This window comes from Cricetulus griseus, chromosome 5 (assembly GCF_003668045.3).
Source record: "Cricetulus griseus strain 17A/GY chromosome 5, alternate assembly CriGri-PICRH-1.0, whole genome shotgun sequence".
Classification (NCBI taxonomy): Eukaryota; Metazoa; Chordata; class Mammalia; order Rodentia; family Cricetidae; genus Cricetulus; species Cricetulus griseus.
Genome location: NC_048598.1, coordinates 185,784,121 through 185,801,798, shown reverse-complemented (window position 1 = coordinate 185,801,798; position 17,678 = coordinate 185,784,121). Strand labels below are relative to the sequence as shown.

Genomic DNA, 17,678 nt, shown 5'->3' with positions numbered 1-17,678 from the left:
CCATTAGTTTTTGAAAAACTTTGAAAGTATGACATATCCTGTTGTATCAAATATAATTCTTGTTTCTTTTTGTTGTTTATATTTTGAGTGTGGGTCTCACTCTGTAGCCTAGGCTGATTTGAAACCCAGGCTGTCCTCCTACCTCTTCTTCCTGAGTCCTGGAAGCACAGGACCTTCCACACATACTCAAGACTTAGTTCTTCATGTAAAAGTAAACAAATAATCTGTCTCATTAGTATGCAAATTTGCTTTCATCTTTGGTAAATAGTAAAATTATATGTATACCAAATAGTTATTTTAATTTTTATGCATATTATCAGCAAATATTTGGTCTTTGTCCCTCCTGTATATGCCTGTGTACACCAGGGGCTGCATAAAGCTTCTTGGATGAGAAGAGGCAGCGAGTGACGCGTGGCCACGATTGGTGGCCCCTTCGTTGGCTTTGTGGCAGTGGCTCTTCCTAGATTGGTCCATTGTTTTTATTAATTTAGTTTTACATCCCAATCCCAGTGACCCTGCCCTCTTCTCTTCCCGCTCCCCCCACTCCCCATGTCCCCACCTCCCATCTGCTCCTCAGAGAGGGTGAGGCCTTCCCTGGGAAGTCTACTAAGTCTGTCCCATCATCTCATTGAGGCGGGGCCAAGGCATCTCTCCACCCCGACATCCCCATGTCTAGGCTGGGCAAGGTGTCTCTCCATATGGAATGGGCTCCACTAAGTCAGTTGGTGCATTAGAGTTAGATCTCGGACTCACTGCCAGTGGCCTCATAGATTGTCCCAGTCACAGCATTGTCACCTATATTAAGGGAGTCTAGTTCAGTCTTATGCAGGCTCCCCATTTGTCAGACCTGAGTCAGTGATCTCTAGCTTGGGTCAGCTGATTCTGTGGGTTTCCCCATCATGGGCTGGACTCCTTTGCTCATATTATTGCTTGTCCCTCACTTTGATTGTACTCCAGGAGCTTGGCCCAGTGGCTAGTTGTGGATTTCTGCATCTGCTTCTATCTGTTTCTGGAAGAGGGTTCTAGCTTCTCTGGGGTAATGGATTGTAGGATGGGTATCTTTTGCTTTATGTCTGTTATCCACTTATGTGTGAGTATATACTATATTTGTCTTTCTGGTTTTGGGTTACCTCACTCAGGATGGTTTTTTCTAGTTCTGTCCATTTGCCTGCAAATGTTAGGATTTCATTGTTTCTTACCACTGAGTAGTTCTCAATTGTGTAAATGTACTACATTTTCTTTATCCATTCTTCAATTGAGGGGCATCCAAGATCTGGCTATTACAAATAATGTTGCTATGAACATAGTTGAGCAAATGTCCTTGTGGTGTGAATGTGCCTCCTTTGGGTATATGCCCAACAGTGGTATTGCAGGGTCTTGAGGTAGGTTGATCCCTAATTTTCTGAGAAATCACCATACTGATTTCCACAGTGGCTGTACAAGTTGGCACTCCCACCAGCAGTGGAGGAGTGTTCCCCTTTCTCCACATCCTCTCCAGCATAAGCTGCCATTGGTGTTTTTGATTTTAGCCACTCTGACAGGAGTAAGATGGAATCTCAGAGTCGTTTTGATTTGCATTTCCCTGATGACTAAGGATGTCGAGCATTTCCCTGAGTGTCTTTCTGCCATTTGAGATTGTTCTGTTGAGAATTTTCTATTTAGATCTGTACCCCATTTTTTAATTGGATTATTTGGTAGTTTGGTTTCTAGTTTCTTGAGTTCTTTGTATATTTTGGAGATCAGCCCTCTGTCAGATGTGGGGTTGATGAAGATCATTTCCCATTCTGTGGGCTGCTGTTTTGTCTTGTTGACCATGTTCTTTGCTTTACAGAAGCTTCTCAGTTTCAGGAGGTCCCATTTATTAATTGTTGCTCTTAGAGTCTGTGCTACTGGTGTTCTATTTGGGAAGTGGTCTCCTGTGCCTATGCATTCAAATGTGTTTCCCACTTTCTCTTCTATGAGGCTCAGTGTGGATTTTTATTGAGGTCTTTGATCTATTTGGACTTGAGTTTTGTGTGTGGCGATAGATATGGACCTATTTGCATTCTTCTACAGGTTGACAGCCAGTGATACCAGCACCATTTGTTGAATATATTTTCTTTTTTCCATTTTTAGCTTCTTTGTCAAAAATTAGGTGTTCATAGGTGTGTGGGTTGATGTCAGGGTCTTCAATTCAATTCCATTGGTCAACCTGTCTGTTTTTGTGCCAATAACAAGCTGTTTTCTTTACTATAGCTCTATAGTAGAGCTATAGGGATGGTGATGTCCCCGGATTATCCTTTATTGTACAGGATTGTTTTGGCTATCCTGGGTTTTTTGTTTTTCCATATGAAGTTGAGAATTGTTCTTTCAAGGTCTGTGAAGAATTGTGCTGGGGTTTTAATGGGGATTGCATTGAATCTGTAGATTGCTTTTGTTAGGATTGCCATTTTTACTATGTTGATCCTACCTATCCAAGAGTATGAGAGATCTTTCCATTTTTTTGATATCTTTTAAAATTTCTTTCTTTAAAGACTCATAGTTCTTGTCATAAAGGTCTTTCACCCATTTGGTTAGAGTTACTCCAAGATATTTTATGTTATTTGTGACTATTGTAAAGGGTGATGTTTCTCTGATTTCCTTCTCAGTCCATCTTGGTCCATTTTTACTCTGTTTCATACTTGGGCCACTGGAGGGCAGTTGGTAAGCATTATTCACCTTGCTGCATAGCTGAGGACCTTGAGCACATGTGTAGCTTACTGCTTAAAGGTCAGGTATTCCTTTACAAAAACCAAGTATTCCCAGAATTCCCTGTGGCGGCAAGTGACTGCCAATCCTTGACTCCAGAAGAGAATAGGAAAAAAAAAAAAAAAAAGGTGCTCTTGGAGGTCAAGGGCAGGGACGGGGCAGGGGCAGGGTGACCACGCTGTGGGAAGTGCATACCAGCTCGGAGTGGTGGCTCATGCCTGTAATGGTAGCACTTGAGAAGCTGAGGCATGAGGATAGCCAAGAGAGGTCAGCTTGGGCTACATAGTGAGTTCTATCCCAGCCTGTCTCAAAACCCAACAAAACAAAAGTAAAAACAAAACAAGGTTTGCCCAGGGCTGGGCCTATCTGTGCAAAGGAGATTCAGTCTTGAGTGTTAGCAGTTCAGTAGGGGCCTTTGTGGGTTACACAGCAAGATTCTTTTCGTGTGTGTGTGTGTGTGTGTGTGTGTGTGTGTGTGTGTGTGTGTGTGAGTGACTGTGTATACACCTGTGTGTGTGTATACACGTGTGTGTGTATACACGTGTGTGTGTGTGTGTATACACGTGTGTGTGTATACACGTGTGTGTGTGTGTGTGTACACGTGTGTGTGTATACACGTGTGTGTGTATACACGTGTGTGTGTACTCTGTGTGTGTGTGTGTACGTGTGTGTGTGTACACGTGTGTGTGTGTGTGTATACACGTGTGTGTGTGTGTGTGTGTGTGTGTGTGTGTGTGTGTGTGTGTACACATGGGTTGAAGTCAGAGATTGACAGTGAGGTCTTTCTCGTTCTCTCTTTACCTTATTTTTCTGAGACAGGGTCTCTCTCTGAACCTGGGCCTCACTGATTCAGCTAGGCTGGCTGGCCAGTGAGCACCAGGGAACCCCCACTCTTGTATTCAGTATTACATGAGTGTGCCACCATGCTGAGCTTTTTGTGTGGGTACTAGAGAACTCAGATCTTTGTGCTCACACGGCAAGCACTTTATGTGCCCAGATATCTCCCTGCCCCCCCCCCCAATTTAAAATTTATAATTACTGTTTTTCACACTTCTTTTTTTTCCTTTTCTCTTTTTCCTGTGCTGGCATTTGAACCAAGAAATATGGGCATATTAATCACAAATTTTACTATAGCACTATGCCTGCCCTGGCACCTGAAAATGCATCTATTATTTAGCATTGCCAAAAATGATTTGTGATATATGGAAGACTTTACTTTGCGGGTGGGAAGTGTAGCTCAGTGGTAGAAAGCTGGTCTAGCATGCACAAGGTCCTGAGTTCAGTTCCTCTTATCAAATGAAAAGAACCCAGCAAAAACAAAACAACTCATTTCTGCACCCTGACTTTTTGGTCTGTTTTAAAACCCTTTAAATGAACATTTCATCTGACTTTGAACCAAGTTGTTGAAAACCTAAGAATTTAGTAATAACACCTTCTGGTTAGTTGCAGAGCTGTTACTTGCCAGAGAAAATGGGCTCTATGACCTTTGTGTCACTGGAGGTTGGAAGTGGAGAATGTCTTCCGTGCGGTCAGTAGACAGCACCCTGCATGCTGGCCCGTCCCCTCGAGGAGTCTCTGTCAGCCTCACTGGGTTCTTTGGGTAAACAGAAACTACAGTTGGATGACATCCAAGCCCTGAGTCACAGGGCACCATCTGCATTTAGATAAGAGAAAGCATATTTGGTTCTATTGCTGCCAGTAAAAGTACCATAGCTCTAACTCTAGAGATCACATGGTTTTTATAATTTCTAGGAAGTTGCGATGCCCTTGGGTTGGCATGACAGCTCAGCAGGTAAAGGCCTGTGCCGCCAAGCCTGGAGAACTGTTTCATTCCCTGGACTCACATAGCTGGAGGAGAGACCCAACCTCTGCAGGTTGTCCGCTGACCTCTACGAGCTGTATTGCATGCACGTTCTCCCCAGGTTCATAAATAAAATGTTAAAAAGATAAGTTGCTTGATGCTCTTAATATATGGCATATTAAGATATATTTAAAACTGGCTGTTTTATTTTTCCCTCACTCTATAAGAGGTCCTAATGTTTGGTATTTAAAGGATGTGGATAATGGCATTGGAGAGTCAGCCCAGTGGTCCCAAGCACTTGCTGTCCTTTCAGAGGACCAACAGCCATGTCGGGCAGTTGCCTATAACTCCAGCTCCAGGGAACCTGACTTTCCCTTCTGGCCTATGCTGGAACCTGCACACACATGGCATATACTCTCTAACACACACACACACACACACACACACACACACACACACACACACACACACTTAACATGTCTTTAAAAACCATGTCTATGCTATCTTGGCACACTGGTGCATTTTGTCACTCATAAACAAATCACTGCATGACGGTGATGTCTGTTTAGGTCTGTTCTGAATGGGGTTATAGGCAGACAGGCTTGGAGACAGTGGCCCTGGCCATTGGATCTGTGTTGTCCCTCTGTGGCTCTCACAAGCTATGATCGATGACTTTCATTTCCTTACCAGACGACCTGGAGCTGGCCGGGTTCTCACTCAGTATATTGTGGGTCAGCAGACAGAGGAAGCCATCCCGGTGTGCTTTCTGCACACAGCCCACCAACACAGCCTTCTAGGGCTTAGGTCTCGACATCTCATCGCTGTCTCTGCCACCAGCGATGTGCATGCAGGTATTTGCTTATTTACATGTATGTGGAAGCCAGTGGCCAACTTCAGGTACCATTCCCTGGGAGCCTTCCACCTTCTCACTGGGAGCTAGGGCTCCCTGATGAAGCAAGGCTGTCCAGCTAGTGAGCCTTAGGGATCTGCCTGTCTCCCCCGCTCTGGTTAATATGGGAGTTGTAAGTGTGCACCACCAAGTCCAGTTTTTCATGTGGGTTTTGGGATCAAACAGCTCCTCGTACTTCTCTGGCATTCATTTTAGAGATGGCTACCTTCCCAGCCCCTCGGCTGTCAGTTTCCGTGTTCTACTCTATCACTGCGCTGATTCAGTGGAAGAGTCCTGGGAGCCAAAGGCAGCCAAGATTACCCCCCCCCGCCCCTGCTGTCTCTGAGGGAAGCCCCCTCTGTGCTATGGGAAGGTGGCAGGTGCTGTCCCCGCGTGTGAACCTGTCCCCCAGGGATGTGTCACCATCCAAACGCAGGCGCTTCCCTGTGTGTTGCCTCTCAAAGCTGGTCTGATTTCTTGGTGCAGATTTGGACAGATTAATTTTGACAGATGAGAATCCCATCTGTGCTGTGGGGTGCTGGCTTTAACCGTCCCTGGATGATGGACACCTCTGAAGTTCCTATTGCTCACCTCTAGGAAACCATAGCGACAGCTGTTTCCACGCCGTATGTATCTGTATGTGTCAGATATTTACCACAGTGCACACAGGGACTCGACAACCATTTATGATTGTTATGTGAAAAATGACCAGGGCTGTCCGGAGTCCTGTAGAGCTAGTGAGACCCCAGTGAGCCACGCCTGATGTCCATCCCGTGGCTGGGATGCTGTGCTGGTCACTGTCATTTGTGGCCCAGCATGTCAGGCCACTCACACCTGCTGCACTGTCACAAACCCATCTTCATTTTCATAAGGTTTGGAAGATGGATCCTGAGATAAATCCCAACCGACTCTGCTTTTAGATTTTGCATTCCTGGATAAACAATCTCCTGTGTTGCCTATGCAGCCTGAGAAATTCCCCAAACCTCCCCAAGCCTGTTTTCAGCTGCCCTATGGTTAGCTGGTGTATGTTTTAAATGAGATGGCACACACAACCATCAGAGAACAGGGAAACATAAGAGTCCTGGGCTCACTTGCCTGGGTTAGTCAGGGTCTTGGAGGAGGGCTCTGACAGGAAACGGAAATGAACTGCCACCCCTGCTCTGTTTCCCAAAGGTCTGCACTGGGCCACATAGGGCCCTGGAGAGCTGTGTGGACGTCTCCACTTTACTTGTGATCTGAGTGTTTTCTCGCTCTTTCTTGTCTGTCTGTGTTGCAGGAACCCAAGTATTTAGTGGTCGGAGCGACTTCAGAGTCACCACCTTGAAATTCCATCCAAAAGATCACAACGTCTTTTTATGTGGCGGCTTCAGCTCTGAAATCAAAGCTTGGGACATGAGGACTGGCAAGGTGATACCCTCCTTACTGAGGCTGTCTTTTCATGTGTGGAGAGAGAGAGAGAGGAGAGAGAGAGAGAGAGAGAGAGAGAGAGAGAGAGAGAGAGAGAGAGAGAGAGAGAGTGAGTGTGTGTGTGTGTGTGTGTGTGTGTGCGCGCGCGTGCGCGTGCATATGTGTGTGTAGGACAGCGATCAACTCTGGCTGATAAGCCCTGGCTGTTTCAGGAGTTGTCACCTGTGTTCTGAGACAGAGTCTCACTGGGGCCTGGGCCTTAAGGATTGGGTAGGCTGGCTAGCCAGAGTGCTCCAGGGCTGTACCTGTCCTGCCGCCTCCCTAGCAGGGAGCATGCAGGCTCACACCACTGCACCTGACCTTTTACATGGCCTCTGGGGACTCAAGGCTTTCCAAGCGAGCACTTTCTGACTAAGTCACTTAGTGACTGCTGGGCCAGTCTTTCTTTGGGAGAATCTTCCTTTGTAATTCGATCGAATAAGTAGGGACAGAACTGCACCTGTATATTTGAGGCAGAATAGTTTGGGCTTCATATTTCACAAGTATGGAGCATTATTTTCAGAGGTTTTAGAGACACTTTAGATATTAAAACATCAGAGGTACAAGTTTCTGTGGCATATCACCGTGAGGATTTGTTGAGTACCTACTGTGTGGGAAGCCTCGAGGTCTCCAGGAGATAGATATCTCCAGTGGGGACCATTCTGTGTATACACATGAATAGCACAATACCCGTCAACGTCTTCAGGGGGGCTTCCTGGAGGAGGTGTTGGCCTCAGGGGGCCTAAAAGCTGGGGGGGGGGGCTTTCACTCCTGCCCTCCTGCAGCCTGCTGCTCCAGTTGTCTTTGTCTTTTAACAAACACATGATGACTCCAGTTTGGGTCCCAGGCACCAGCCGCAGCCCCGCCCGCGTCTGCTCTTCCCATAGAAGCCCATGGTAACGGCCAGCAAAGCTTGTCCCTCCAGTCACAGCATCAGCCCCTCTGCTGTGTGGCTGGCCTGGGCTGTCATTGCCTTGCACTAGGAGAGCCTGGGGTTTCTGTTTGCTTAGCCTTGCTGCTGGCTCTTCCCATTGTTCTCCACGTAGCAGCAGAGTGATCTGGCCGGCAGGCAGCATCTCCAGGCTCCCGTCTTAATTGCAGTGAAAGCCCATGATCCACAAGGCTTAAATGCTCTTCCCAAAGCCCCTGATTATCAGCCCAGGCCTGCCATGCTCCTCTGCCTTTCCCAGAACATGCCGCACACTCTCTGCCTGTAGCCCCGGTGACTGGTGCTCCTCCGGTTCTCTAGGTTTTGTGTGTCCCCAGAGGGAACATCCCTCAAATGCCACTTTCCCTGCCCACCACCCTCTTCGTGTTCACTTTATTTCTCTCCATAGTTTTTACCATCACCTGGCACCGCATGGAATTCTCGTGTTATCGTATTTGCCTGTCTCTCCCCACTCAAATGTGAGCTTTTGTGGGGCAGATTCTGTTGTTTGCTGGAATGCCTGGCACAGGCACTTGGCAAGTCATGACTGTCTGAATGAGTTAAGGAAGATGGCCGTGTGGACTCTGCATACATGGCAAGTATGCACTCTCTGTGTGAGAGCTCTGTGGGCTGGGGGGTTGAGGGTGCTGGGCAGAAGGATGGGCTCGGAAGAGACCTTCGGTGTTGTCTTGGCCTGGGCCGAGGAGGGCTGTCCAATCGGAACTAGTGCTGTGGACCTGTGGAGGTTGGCGAGTGGGGCTGAGGAAGGGCTCTGTGCTGGTAGCTGTGCCTGTGGAGGAGGCGGAGAGCCAGAGGTGTGTGTGACCTTGTCAGGACTGTGGCTGAGGGGTTGGTGACTCCAGGTTGTTCTCAGTTTGTCCTAGGAAGACAGAGACACAGTCTGTGTCATTCCTGTGCCCGGTTCCAATTGCACGGAAGCTCATAGGGAAGGAAGAGGTGCAGGACAGAAGGTAGTGCCCTCTTCCGTCTCATCACGAGGAGGAACAGTATTGTAGGGTCTGTAGCACTAGGCAGACCTGGTGATGGTATCATCCTGGAGACTGTTTGTAGAGTTGGTGTGGACAACACATGAAAGCCGCTGAAGCCCGGATTCTATGTTCATGTCCACCAACACTGTGCACTAGCCTAGCTTTCCAGGAATCCGGGGCCCTGCAGGCTATAGAAGGTCTGTGGGCTTCTGAGCAGAATCTACAGAGACCCTTGCTTCAGAGTACTTGGTGGGTTCTTACTTGAGACACTTCTTAATTGGCAGCATAGACCCATACACATTCAAAACACCACTTTTCTTTTTCAAAAGAAACTTTCTGCAAAATTATTTGGGAAAGAGGAATATTACCCATAAACTAGTGGACACAGTAAAACTTTTGAAAATACTAGAACACTTTCTTCTTCTTCTTCTTCTTCTTCTTCTTCTTCTTCTTCTTCTTCTTCTTCTTCTTCTTCCTCTTCCTCTTCCTCTTCCTCTTCCTCTTCCTCCTTCTCCTCTTCTTTTTAGGACACAAATACATAATTAATAAAAGGAAACATTTGAGCATGGTATGTAAATCAAAAACTTGTAGCTGGGTGGTGGTGGTGCACGCCTTTAATCCCAGCACTTGGGTAGCAGAGGCAGATGGATCTCTGAGTTCAAGGCCAACCTGGTCTACAGAGTGAGTTTCAGGACAGCCAGAGCCACACAGAGAAACCCTGTGTTGAAAAACCAAAAAAGGAACCTTGTAAACAGACCCTTGGTGTGGGACCCCCACATGGCCCAGCTCTCCTGTAAAGGTGCATTCTGTGTTTTTAGCTTCAAAGACCAAACATGTAAGAAATTACTCACCATGGATGCCATCTGATTTAAGAGTTTGTTGCAAATACCAGCTTTTCTCCTGGGGCAGACGCCAGCTGACGAGTTCTGGGGAGAAGCAATTAGAAGCAGATGTTGCTGTCGCTGCTTTCGGCACGTTTGTGAGTCTCTCCCAAGCTAATAACGTGGGTGAAGGGATCTGTGTGGTGTTTGTTTTTACTTCGTTTTCACCAACAGTCCTCCCACACAGGGTCACAGAGAGTGGGGCACAGTGGCTCTGTTTGCTTCAGCTGGGCTCAGGGGACAAGGCACTTTCTTTCCTGGTTTGACACTGCTGCTGCTGGTCCCTCTGAGTGGGGCCTGCAGAGGCTCTGTCCCTGGTACTGAAGTCTGCACTGAGCAGTGTGGCTCTTTTCCCTCTTCGTTCTTGTTTTGCTTTTGTTTTGAGAGGTCTTAGTTGTCCTGGAGCTCTGTGTAGACCAGGATGACCTCAAACTCACAGAGGATCTGCCCGCCTCTCCCTTCATACCCAGAAGTATGGTCCCTTTTCTGACCGTCCTGCCAGTGCTGCAGTAGGCACAGCAGATAGAAGAAGCAGGAGAGACAGAGAGAGACCTTGGCTCACAGCCAAGCTGAGATTTTTGTGTCACCACCGCGGGAAAGGAGTGCTTATGGGATGGCAATGTTCAGTCTTAGGATAGGCAGTTCAGGGGAGAGGCCGGAGAGCCAACCAGTCGGAGGGACATGGTGATGTTTGGTTGTTTTCCTCCCACTGCGCTCAGCACCTTCTGGTGTCTTTTAAATACAGGGCCAGTTTGGGCCCCTTGTTCTTTTTTTTTTTTTTTTTTGTTTGTTTGTTTGTTTGTTTTTTAAGGAGTTTATAAGGGTTTTGCTGGAGATCAAGTTTCAGTGGTACCTTTGGCTTCGTGTGTCTTCCTCAGTTGCTTCTGCCTTGGTTCCTGTGCCAGCACAGCATCTGATAGGCATCCGGTAGATTTCTACATAGAAGGAATCAGAAAAACGACTTCTCCAACTCACCTTTTATTCATTTATTCTTTTGTAAATAAAGTTTTATTTGAATGCAGCCACGTGCATTCATTTGTGTCCTGTCTGTGGTCACTTTCCTACAACAATGGCAGAGCTGAAACTGCGTAGCCTGCAGAGCCTCAGATACACACAGTCTGTCTGACCCCGAGCATAGAGGACTCGGCTCTGATAACCGGCTCTGATAACTGCAGGGACTAGTCTTCATGAGATGCTGACGAAATGGGGCCTGATTACCTGGCCCTTTCCATGCATTTTCACGGATACCATTAGCTCAGAGGATTTTTTTTTTTTCTAGATGGTTCTCTAGCCAGTGGTATTTGGGTCATTTTTCTTGTGTTCTTACAGTGGACTATTAAGGTTTACTTTGTCATGCAGTTCACCGTAGTGGCGTCTTTGTTCTGGGAGCTCTTCCACACCAGGGATTTAGACCCTTAAGCTCAAGTGTAATAACTCAGGTTCTGAGCCAAAGCAAGCCAACATTTTGCAGGCAAGGAGCAGGCTTTTACCATCAGGACCAAGAGTCCCAAGTCCATCACTGCGGGACCATTTCAGGCCAGCAGCCTCAACCAAGGACTTAAGGCACAGGCTCTGATGAGTAGTTGAAGTATAACTTTTAAGCTACATGCCAGCCAGTAGATTTTTCTGAATCTTTAAACTCAGCAAAATGTCAAACGTTGGAATTCTGACTCCATCCAGCTCAGCCCAATTCATTATGGAAAATGGGCTGCTTGGCTCTTCCTCCTCTTCTTGGCTGATCTCTCTGCCATGGCCTGATGACTGGAGTCCATTTCATCATGGCAAAGTGCCGGACTTCACTTGCAGTGTCTGCAGGATGTGCTCAGCCACATTAAGCTGGCTGGATGCTTCTGGGGCCACATTCTGTGACTACTTCCTTCCAGTATCTTCTCTGGGAGGGTTTTGTATAGTACTCAGGGTGTCCTTAGTCTGGTTTTCATGGTGCTGAGGGTGCTTCTTTCTCCAGAGCCAGGGGTTTGAGCTGCAGGAGACTTAGGTTCAAATCTTCCCTTTCCTGCTCACTTATAGGCAAATCTGCTGTGGTGTACAGTCCGCCATTGTGGCAGAGGGAAACAGTGAGGGTGTCTGCAGAGCAGAGTTCTCATGTTTGCCCCGTGGAGGAGAGCTCCAGCCCTCATTAGGGGATAGATTTTGCCTCTATAGTCCCCTGTGGTGGGGAGGGTTCTGTGTGTCATCAGGCTCCAGAGGATGCAGGAGAAGAGAGTGAAAATCTTTGAGAAGCCAGTCTGGAAGGACCTCTGAACCCAGTGGTCGATGGCTTCTCTCATGTGAGCACCCTGGGCCTTCATCTCAGAGGGTCCATGACGATGGCTGCTTCTAGTCTCCTTGGGCACCAGTGGCTTCTTCATGGCCAGGTATGCAGCAGTGCCTGCCCTGTTACCTCTGTACCTCTGCACTGTCTTCTAGCGAGCCTGAGCCAGAGCAAGCACCCAGGACCACGTGGCCTGACCAGCGGCTGTCCTGGGATCTGTGTAGAGAGAGAGGCCTCTCTGACAATGCATGTGAAGGCAATTTGCAGCTTAAAAGGACGGCTGCAGGGAGTTCCCAGGAGATCCTGCGTCCGGTAAGGTGCTGTGTGAGCCAGGCTCTCTGGTTCTTGGCCAAGGCTGGCCTCTCCAGCTCCTGGGTTCTAGTGGAATAACAGCTATAACACGAGTAATAATAACAGGAAGCATAGCCTCCTGGTTTCTAGTCTGGTGGTGGCCTGGCTCTGAGCCCTGCATGGTGTGGGAGCCATAGACAGAACAAACACCGAGACAAAGACCCACCAACACTGTGTCCCATGACAGTCACTTCAAGCTCATTGTGTTTGGAGGTGAAAGTTGGGATAAGTCATCAAAGCAACTCCAAACCTCCTGTTTCACATTTGTTAAGGAAGCCCCAGTGGACGTTCAGAAACTGTATCCCGTGCTCAGGAACTGTCTTTTGCAAGGATGGATGATGGAACACCAGCCTCTGCAAGTTGCTTCTCAAATAAGGCAGTCCTGGCCTGGGAACTGGAGCAGCCTCAGAGAATCTAGGACGAGTGTCTCCCGGAACTAGGGAGGCTGGACTCTGGCCCAGTTACTCCCTGTGTGTGGGGTAGACGCCACCGGGCAGGCAGAGGGCTGAGCCCTTTTGCCTTGACTCCTGCTCTACCCTTGAAAAAGACAGCTGTGATGCCTTGAGACTTTGTGTGTTTCTGCTGCACACCCTCCTCCCCTTGCTCCTCTGGGCCTCGGACTTCTGCTGGCTCTCTGTGGCTCAGCACATCAGCACAGCCTGGTGCTGCGTTGACACAGCTCCGATACTTCATGCTTGTTCCTCACGCCGCCTTCCTTTCTTACGTGTTTAAAGGGACATTTTGCCTTCTTGATTGGCTTCGTGATCCCCCTTCTGGAGCTATGTGCTGAGTCCCCTATGGCACGTGCCCTAACGTGAGGTGACAGACAGCAGGGCCCTGGTTGACGCTTGGCTTTGTGGACCCTCAGCCTGGCCTTTTGCCATCGCAGCTATTTGCCTTTAAGTTGGAATGTCCCAGGAGAAGGCAGCCTCCCCCGAGGCAGGGATTGGGCCCCGTTTGCTGTGGTGCCCTAGCACCTGCCATCGTGCTGAGCACATAGTAGGCTCTGGGAGAGAAACATTTACAGGAATGACTAATAGCCCTAATCAAGACTGATGGAAAGATCCTGAGTAATTAACCAGTCCGCTGGCATGCAAGCAGAGGCGCAATCCACTGATTTCATTGCGGGCCCCTGCTGTGGGCGGCCTTCCCCAGGTGGAGCTTCTAGGGACGGCCTGGGCTGAGAGGAGCTGCACAGAGCTGCCTGGTCCAATGGGTGGACGCATCTGGGAGCTGCCTGCCTTCCTGTCCCTGTCTGGGTGGCCTGGCATTGGGGTGTTTGAAAACTCTGGGTGACCACAGCCTTGAGGCCTTCGTGTGGGTGTAAGGCCGTTGCCTGAGTGGGATTGCCAGGGTTTCGTGTGCCTTCATCTCCCTGATGGCAGCCGTTTGAGACCCAGCTTCGCCCACGCTGTGCTCCATGCCATCAGTTTTGGTGACACTGTAGGCAGGTTGCTTATTTGCCCTAATGAGGTTTTGATTACTTTCCATCCGTCTCTTTCATCTGTTTCATATTAAAACGCCTTTCTATCTGGACTCTTTGTCCTCGCTACAGTTCTGACTAAGCTGTGCTGCAAACTTTTCAATGCAGATGAGGCCAGGAGACCCGCAGAGCAGTGATGGGGAGAGGGAGGCTTGCTGCAGGGCTCCGGGTGTGCTTTGCCTCCCCAGGACCCATTTCCACGCCTGTCAGGTGGAGATGGCTGAGGCTCTGGGCTACCCCCAAACCTCTGTTATCAGACTGTGGGTGCCATGATCTATCCTGCTTTATAGCTCTTTCTGTCCTAGCAAGCCTGGGAGGGGGAGTGGCACTATCTCCAGTGCACCCTCAGGCCAGAAGCATCACCCCAACCCCCTCCACGGGTAAGCCCACTCACTGCCTACAGTCTAGAGGGGAAACTCATCATGGCAGGGTCAGCTCTGAAGGCAGAGACAGACAGGCAGCCATGGAGGGTCGGATCTGAAGCCAGTGCAGGAAGAGGAAGCATGCCATTTGTCAATGTCACAGATGCTTTCTGAGCCCCGACCAGATACCAGGTGTTGCCTCGGGGCATGATGTAACACAGCCCAGCTGGACCATCCATTCCTTTAAGGGATTCAGTCCGCAGAGCAAAGCTCACTGTTAAAAACAGACATCTGTGGCTTAGGATGTCTGATGCATTTGTCAGCCCCACTGGTTGCCTTCAAAAGTGGCTGGGGTGCCCCTGTGGTCTCCTAGGCAGTCCCAAACCCTGGGCAGAAGAGGGCAGTTAGTTTCTAGAGTCCAGAAGACTTGCCCCCTCGCTTTTTCTCCTGAGTCTGTTTGTTTCCTTGGGTGAGTTGCCAATGAGAGACTGTGGGAGCCCAGACGGGTAGCCCAGGACTGTCATTAGCACCTACCCCCTAGGAAACTAGAGTATGAAAAGCGGAGCCTAGAGACCTGCTCCTTAGAGGTGTGGTGACTCTGTAAATATCGGGTGTATAGATTTCTGACTTGTGTGTCCTCTACCAAACACGTTGCCACTAAGGACAATTCTACCCTGTGCCCAACGTCTCACCCTGAGGTGCTTAAAACTGTTCAGTTTAATTATCCATCGCCCTCCTCTACCCAGCTTCCTTCCCATGACTGGCAGTCCAGAATTCACCAGCTTGATGTCCAAGTTCTTTTTATTTTGTCTGAATATACTTTAAATACTTGGTAATCTGTTGGTGACAGCTTTATTTGGAGACCATTTGGCTCGCTCACTTGTTTAAAGTGTTAGCACAGTAGTTTTTGGTGTGTTTCCAGCACACAGCGGCCGTCACCTCAGTCAGCTGTGAACATTTTCATCACTTGTAAAGGAGCCCTGTGCCTGCAGCAGCCTGGCCTCTGTCCCTAGGCCCTGAGACCACAGGTCTATTCCTGTCTCTAGCTGTCAGTTATGAGTCTTGTTGAGCTTACTAGTGTCCTTATTGATTTTTCTCCCCGCTGGACATAATTTCTTTTTCATTTCAGATTTTTTTCTTTTTCATTTTTAAAGAGACAGGATCTTACTCTGTAGCCCAGGCTGTCCTTCAACTTATAACAATCCTCCTGCCTCCACTTTCAAAGTGCTGGGATTGTAACTGTGCTCCTGTTCATGGGTCTGTCCATTTCTGAAGGGAGAGTTGAAGGCCCTGACTGTGGTGTGGCTACATCAGTCTCACACTGCAAGCCTGTCAGTTCTCCGTATGCATTTTGATACTTTATTATCTGTTGATGGAGTGTTTCTTTCCAGCCTGGTCCCACAGTCGCCTTCAGCCCCAAATGAACACATAGAGACTTACAATAATCTACAAACTGTTGGCTGATGGCTAGGGCTTCTTATTGGCTAGCCCTGTCTTAATTATTAACCCATTTCTATTAATGTATGTATTTCCATGTGATCTTGGCTTACTGGAGAATGCCCAGACCTGTTACTCCTTTGGTAGCCTACATGGCATCCTTTCACGGTTTCCCTCTGCCTACCTTTCCCAGAATTCTCCTCCTCCCCTAGTCCTGCCTATCTTCCTGCTTCTATTGGCCAAACAGTGTTTTACTCATCAACCAATAAGAGAAACATATGTACAGAAGGTCGTCCCCCATCAGTTATCGGTTGCTTACACTGTTAGGCTTGAGGAACTGGCCCCTCTGTGTCTCTAATAACTTAGCTGTCCCCTGTCATCTCTTAATATGGGGTTTCTGCTCTCTCTTGATTATAGTGAGATAATCTTGCTTGTTTATTTGTGACGTGGCCTCTGCTGCTTGCCCTCACTATGTAGCTACTCTTGAATTCCTGATTTTCCTGCCTCTGTGTTGTCAGTTGTGAGATTACAGGTCCATGCCACCAAACCTGCCTGCTTCTCTGGTTTTTAGTTGAGTGTTTGTACACTCATGGTTTTTGCTGCTTTTTTAGCACACTGGTTTTACTTCTCTAACTTTCTGATGATTGCTGTGGGATTTGCTACATTAAAGCTAAATTCAAGTCTACTTTCCATTGATACTGTAGGACTCTACAGGCATGGTGAGCACTTCAGTGTTTTAATTTTGTTTTTTAAATACTTCCTTGTGTGTGTTGAGCATGTGTGCACAGGGGGCACAGGAAGAGGTCAGGTACCCTGCTCTGTCACTTTTCCCTGCTGTCCCCTGAGACAGGGTTTTACATTGAACTTGGAGCTAAGCCAGCATCCCACAATCCCCAGCCATCTTTCTGTCTTTCCACCCCTACCCCAGTGCTGGTGTTACAGGTAGGCAACCATACTAGGAGGTTTTTCATGGGGGTTGGGGATTTGAACTCAGGTCTTCAAGCTTGCTCAGCAAGTGCTGTTACCTGCTCTTGAACCATCTCCTTAGTCTACACTGAGTGCTTTTTAAGAGAGCTTCTTCAAATTTTTCCACTTGCAGCCCCCTTTGCCCAAGTTTTTATGCAGTTTCAGGTATCTAGATATATAAAAATACATCTATAAATCAAGCACTTACTGGTACTAAATCGTAAGGAAATTTATTCTAACTGTTCTTTGATATGCATATGATTTATGTACATACCATTATTAAAGAAGAACACAAATTTGTGTACTAATGAGATAGGTAGGTGCACTTGTGTGTTTTTACACAAAGCATTAAGTCTTGGCAGATTATTTGATACTGAAGGACGAGCATCTTCATCATTTCTCAGAGTTGATGGATGTTCCGATTTTGTGATTGTCGATGCTGAGAACTCTGCTTTGCATAAACATGAAGTATAAAACTACAGAAGTATGTTTGGGGTCACCAGAAATTATTAGAAATTCTGCCCTAAACCCAAGCCAAACCCACTTAATGGTGTGTGTGTGTGTGTGTGTGTGTGTGTGTGTGTGTGTGTGTGTGTGTGTGTGTGTGTGTGTGTGTGTGTAGGCCAGAGGACAGCTGCAGGTGTCATTCCCTCCTCTCCTCTCTTCTCCTCCCCTCCCCACCCCTCCCTTTCCTCTCCCCCTCCCTCCCTCTTTCCCTCCCTCCCTCCTCCTCTCTCTTGAGACAAGTTGTTTTTTTGTTTGTTTGTTTGTTTGTTTTTTCTTCCCTAGAACTTGCCTAGTAGGTTAGGCTGGCTGACAAGACCCAGGGGTCTGCCTGCCTCTACCTTCCCACAAACATACACCATCATACTTGGCTCTTTAAAATGTTGGTCCGGGGATTGAACTCAGCTTCTTTTGTTTGCTGAGGTAAGCACTTTACTAACAGACTATCTCCCTAGTGACACATTTAATGATTTTAATGAAACTCAAGTTAGCAACTCTGGCAGTGGTTAGCTTTTAAGCCAGACCTTCTAGTACAATCCCACCTTGTGCTGCTTTGATACTGACATGCCAAAAAATGAGCGCAGGAGGGTAGTCCAAGGTTTTGTTTTCTGTTAATTTGACCATTGCATTTACATAAGGATA

General features: G+C 47.8%; 1 protein-coding gene across 9 annotated transcripts in view; it reads left to right on the top strand.

The window, feature by feature from the left end:
* Wdr25 (WD repeat domain 25) overlaps positions 1-17,678 on the top strand; it is a 164,725-nt gene that overhangs the window by 114,284 nt on the left and 32,763 nt on the right. For 8 of the 9 annotated variants that reach the window (XM_027416388.2, XM_027416386.2, XM_035445441.1 and 5 more), the window contains one exon: positions 6,694-6,824. The exons of the other annotated variant lie outside the window; for it this stretch is intronic. In XM_027416388.2, coding sequence (XP_027272189.1) covers positions 6,694-6,824 — 131 coding nt within the window. The remainder of the gene's footprint in view (positions 1-6,693; positions 6,825-17,678) is intronic. 9 annotated transcript variants of the gene reach the window in all.